Here is a 6,051-nt window from a genome sequence, read left to right as displayed (position 1 = left end):
TGTTGCGCGTGCTAATGACATTGACAAAATGTCAAGATATGGTTCCAATCCACGGAGGAGATTTTGAAATTTTAACTTTATTGCACCAAATATCTAGGCTTTTACTGTGAGAAATCTATGAATGTCATTTCCAACTTTGTAAGATTAAGCTTTTCATTTTCTGCAATTTTATTTTTGAGAATTATAAAATACGTTTCCACTAAGTTGTAAAATCATGTACGAGAATTATAAAATACGTTTCCACTAAGTTGTAAAATCATGTACGAGAATTATAAAATACGTTTCCACTAAGTTGTAAAATCATGTACGAGAATTATAAAATACGTTTCCACTAAGTTGTAAAATCATGTACGAGAATTATAAAATACGTTTCCACTAAGTTGTAAAATCATGTACGAGAATTAATGCATGTCCAATGAATGTAAGTTCAATTTAGATTTTTAATGATTATATTTTAGAAGTTCATTCAAAACCCTATAGAAATAAGCACATGGACCTAAGCTCCTATACCTCACTTCTGTCTTATGATAAATTTTATGAAAGATTAGCTTTTATGGCATTCTATATCTCTTTTTATCTTTTAGATTTGCTTTTCAATGGGCATATCTTTACGATGTGTATATTACACCACAAGATAACACAAAAAAGAAAAAATTATGTCCCCCTTTTTTATATATATAAATCCAATTCTGTTAGAGTAAGAACACTATGAGAGTACTGAAAAATTACTGTCAGAAAAAACTAAGATACGTACATTTCTATTATATCCGCGTCAAAAATTTTCTTTTGCTTAGTATTTGCTTGTGGACCTGAGAGTTTCAACTATATAATTTGGATTATCTTTTCTATTTCCTATATTTTACTTAAAATCTGACTTATAACTTAAGCACACTAAATGGTATAATGTCCAACATGTTCACACATGATGCACTAATACTTAGTTTTCTTTTGAAGTTTGGTCAGTTGAATTACAAACTTATTTGACAATATACATTGAAGTTTTAAAATTTAAGTTTAAGGTTAGTTAAAAAAAATTAAAAATTAAAAATTCCATAAATTATATTAAATCAAAGACCATATTCCTACTTGATCTTGATCTCTTGCCAATCTTAGATATTGTCCAACCCTCAATGTTACATGCAGGGGATTCAATACAATTAGTGGGGCCAATTTCAAGAATTCTCCCAACCTATTCACTTGAAATATGCCAACCCTTTAATTTACGAACTAGTGATGCATATTATTTTTCCCACAACTAATATGTTACATCACTCATAAGCAATATTTAACACCAAACCCTCCCACCATCCAAAGTTCAGATATTTTTCTCTTGATTTAATTAATGTCCAAAAAAAAATTGACACCCTAAAATTGCAGTGAGATATTAAAATCTTGATTTAGTAACACATGAAATACCATAGTCGATAAAATAGATCTAACAGGAAAACATAAGTTAGAACACCATATGTAAGGCTGAACAAAACTCTCGAACCGAGTAATTTTTCTTAAGTTAAACACCCGAACGATTATCTGAATCGAGAACTAAAGGGTTTGGTTCGATTTTCGGTTCTAGATTAAGAATCGAATAACCAAATTTCCCTTTTTTAATTAATTTATTTTAAATAAGTCAAATTATTTTTTTTTCCTAAATGAATTTGCTAACTAACTAATTTAGCTCAAACCCAAAAATATGATTTTCCTATTTTTAATTTTCAGTTCAAAACCAACTTATGCTCCATTTGTTTCTCATTAATGTAAGAATGAGAATGAAAAAAATAGTCGTTACGAGCCCCACACAAGAGATAGAAATTCAAATATGGTGGCTTGATGTAATGGATAACGATCATATTTTTATTTTAATGGCCAAATAATGGAAAACAAACATGGATTTAATCAAATTGATCTAAGTTTTATTCAAATCTTTTACTCCATCGTAATGTTGTTTCTACCGTTTTGATGAAATCGAATAGAAACTCAACAATGCCTCTCTTAATTATTGTGAACTCGCTATCTTAATCTTTATGTGATTTTAAAAATCAAATTTATGAACTCAGCAAAGAGAGACACAAAAAACATATAAGATTATATTACGTTATTTTGTAAGAGTTAAAATTGAATATATCATTAATTGAATTAATGTAGTTTTGTAAAAATTAAAAAATTTAATTATAATACGGAACTTGGGAACGTATGAAACTAAACCGAACCGAACCGAACCGAATTGAATCGAATGGAACTGAACCTGAACAGTTTCATAATTAAATTTAAACCCGACAGTTCTACTCACTAAATACTTGAAAATTTCGAATCCAATCCGGTTCTTAGAAAAATCGAACCGAATCGAAACATATCCGGCCCTAACTATATATGAACGCGATTTGGAATACCCTCGCCTCCCCAACCCAACGCCTACCAGCCTTGAAATTCAACCGGAATTTTCATAAACAAGTGGCTTACATTATTGGGAATGGCTTTTTTGTCTAGTTGTTATCACCCCCTTATCATTATGCACCCCACACCACACCACCCCTCCCCTAAGCTACCCTACGCTACCCTACCCCACGTCTAAGACGAAACCCAATTTTTGCATTAAATCCCAAATTTGAAACCTTAATCACGATTCACCTTAAATATCAAATTCTCTCTTTCAAGAAAATCAAAGCATGTTTTGAGCTTAACTAAGGAACCCTAACCAGAGATTTGGGTTTTCTTGAAAGCATACTCCATCAATGGACTTGTACCCTAGCCCCACCAGAACCAAAAGTCCAGATGAGTCTGAATATGATACCCCACCATATACTGAACCCAATGAGCCCTTTTTATCCTTCACCAACGGCGCAATCAAGAAGATCCACCACAACTCACCACCGCCTGCGGTTGTGGTGACTTACAAAGATTGTTTGAAGAACCATGCTGCCAGCTTCGGTGGACATGCCGTGGACGGCTGTGGAGAGTTCATGCCTTCTCCTTCCACCAACACCGCCGACCCCACCACCCTAAAATGCGCTGCATGTGGCTGCCACCGGAATTTCCACCGCCGTGAGCCTAATGATCCCTCCCCCACCAGTATAATCCCTCCTCTTTTTTATTTCCGCCACCCACCTCCACCTAGGCGACCTACACCTTCCCCCTCCCCACCACCACAACCCAACATGTTATTGGCTCTTAGCATGGCGGTACCGGAGGACCACCACCAGGCTCCGGTGACACCAACGGAATTCAAGACAGATAACCTATCTGGACGAAAGCGATTCAGAACCAAATTCAGCCAGGAGCAGAAGGAAAAAATGCACTCTTTTTCAAAAAAACTTGGTTGGAAAATGCAAAAATGTGAAGAATCAAAAGTCGAAGAATTCTGCAAAGAAATAGGAGTTTCTAGAGGTGTACTCAAGGTTTGGATGCACAATAACAAGAACATTTCTGCAAAAACAAGAGATTAACAATGGTAGAAAAATGGACAAAAAATCAATGGTAGCAGCACAATAAGAATAGTAATTATGTTCACATGTTTCCAACAATAAATCTTCTTCTTCATATTGATCAGATAAGAGCAGCTAATTAATATCTTCTTCATGTTAATTGATTAAGTTAACATTTTAATGCAGGAGAAGAAGAGCAAATAAAGGATCTAGATCCTAGAGGTTGAGGGAGAGAAATTTTGAATTTCTTCGCTTATCCTCTATTTTTTTTAAATGAAAATATAGCTCCTCCATCTCTATGAATAAAGTTAATAATATATTTTAAGTCTAGCTGATTGAAAATATTTTCATTGTGAAACTTTCTTTCTTCTTTATCACTTGGTCGAGCTGACTCGTTCTCCTCAAAGAATGTATTGAGTATAGCAGCAGTTGACTAGATATTTAGAAGTATAGTAGCACTTCAGAATTGATATTCATATATGTATTTCTCTAAGTATGATTTTTCCTTTTAGTTTTCTTGTACTTGTAGCAAGAAAATGTTTAAATTTTTTGGGTTCACATAATGTGGAAATAACATGTGATTATGAATATTTATAGCCTGGTTACTATATCCCAGCTTGCTCGTTCAAATTTGGATTTAAGAGTTTATTATGGGATGCAACTTGTTGATGCAAATGGCTGCAATTTTGTCTCGTTATATGTTATATTATCATCACTATTCTCTTGGGGGAAAACTACACTTGGCTTAATGGGGAATAATGACACATGTGGGGTAAGTCTTCATGGGTAATGTACACTTGTATGGGGATGTATATGGAAAATATTGGGTCGTTGTTTTTTGGAATGAAGTACAAGATATTAATTTTTTTAATTCTTTTTTTTTCTCTTCAATTCTATCAAGTTACAAAACATGTCACTAGGAAACTGCTTTTGCAGAAATGTTGTATGCCGGGGTTCAAGAAAATACAAGAGCTAAACTCTAGGTAAATTTTTAAATACACCGTCAAATACTAAGATTAACCCTAAAAAGGGTATTATTGGGGTGGAGAGAATTCTTCATTGACCGTGATAATACTTTTTCCGGTGACATAAAATGATAACTTCATTTTTTTCTTTTGCGCGAATTAGGCTTCTAATAGAATATATAAAGAGGCTATTATGAAGGGTAGAGATTGTGATAAAGTTTGTTAATTACTATCGAATATAAATATACTTGCAAAGTATATAATAAGGTTTGATTGGTCAAAAGTGAGAGTTAGCACTTTCCTATCCAAAGTAGTGGAAGCACCAAAACCCTCATGATCATCTCTTTATTTTCTTACTTTTTTAATAATCCTCAGTGTCCATTAGAAAGCTCCATAGTATCTCACCAGTGTATGTATAGACAATTCTCTCCCACCATTTCTCATAATCAATATATAACATAAAGAGTTTAAAAGAAATATGTGAGGGTTAATTTGGTAATATAATTGAAGTCTTCTTGATTAGGAATTAAAAGAATCAGACAGGGCAGCTAATTAACTTTCTGACACTTTGAGGATTTTAATATATTATCTTATAAATCTGAACTTTTAAGGCAAGCAGAAACAGGGTTTGGTTGGCTAATAATAAAATTGGAGTTTGCCACCTTACCATATTTGGTACGTTGATAAGGTGGCAAGTTTTGGATTATTTGTTAATAATTAAATGACTAATCATATTTGGTAGGATAAGAAGATGACATTAATAATTAAATTATTAATTATTTAATTTATTTTGCTGAGTGTAGGACTGTGAGTAATTCAATCTTGCTGTAAGATTAATTATTAAACGGTGCCTCCCCTTTATCTTTGGATCAGTTTATGACCCAAGATTGATCTTTTTTTCCTAGCAACTTTGTTGGGCCGTGTGCTTAACACCTTTGGGCAATTCACAATTGGACTCAACCTAGGCCCAATGACTGATCCTATTTTGAAGCTTGACACAAAATGCCTCCTATGTGTACATTCTCGGTCCCTTTCAATACTTAAAATCTTGATATACGTATTGGTAGTTCAGTTCCTCTAGCATCGAATTGTGAGCATCTTTCTTCTAGTGTCTTGGCTTATGGGACTTTGGTTATATTAACTTTGACAGTTGAGATGATGCCACTTGGTTGATTGATAGCCATTGTTTGAGGGTTAATGGGTTGTCTCATTAAAAAGGCTGATGGTCATCTCATTTTGCTAAATGAATTCTAGGATTTTCTTCTTGAGCTGTGCCGTTTCTTTCTCTCTGTAAAATCCTTTGGATTCCATCTGTAATCTTAGTTTCTGATATTTTCTTGGTGACATCTGTAAATGGAGTGCAGTGAGGTTCTTTAATCTTCTTCTTGGTGAGCAGCAACCTCTAGTTAGTACAATTTTTGAGAGAAAACTACAAATCTGAAAGTTATTTGATTAATACTTTGAGTATTGATCTCTGTAATTTTATTCTTTGATCGTGCTAGTAGATTTAGGGCATTAACTACAATCTGTGGATGTTCAACGTGGTGAGTAGGTACTTTGGTTGAACATGCGAACCTTAGGGCGAAACAAATATGGTGTTCTTTATTTTTCATTGAAGTTTGATTGTATATGGGACAAAAATACCAAGAAACTTCAATCAAGCTTTT

At 33.6% G+C, this 6,051-nt stretch overlaps 1 protein-coding gene across 1 annotated transcript; it reads left to right on the top strand.

The window, feature by feature from the left end:
* Nucleotides 1–2,544: 2,544 nt before the first annotated feature.
* On the top strand, nt 2,545–4,051 carry LOC111379557 (zinc-finger homeodomain protein 10-like). Its single transcript, XM_023002952.1, has one exon. It carries the CDS (start codon nt 2,730–2,732, stop codon nt 3,438–3,440), a length of 711 nt encoding a protein of 236 aa, XP_022858720.1. The 5' UTR covers nt 2,545–2,729; the 3' UTR covers nt 3,441–4,051.
* Nucleotides 4,052–6,051: the final 2,000 nt, after the last annotated feature.

The sequence above is a fragment of the Olea europaea genome, unplaced genomic scaffold, assembly GCF_002742605.1.
Source record: "Olea europaea var. sylvestris unplaced genomic scaffold, O_europaea_v1 scaffold2003, whole genome shotgun sequence".
Classification (NCBI taxonomy): domain Eukaryota; kingdom Viridiplantae; phylum Streptophyta; class Magnoliopsida; order Lamiales; family Oleaceae; genus Olea; species Olea europaea.
The sequence above is the reverse complement of the archived record's forward strand: the minus strand, read 5'-3'. Positions and strand labels throughout refer to the sequence as shown.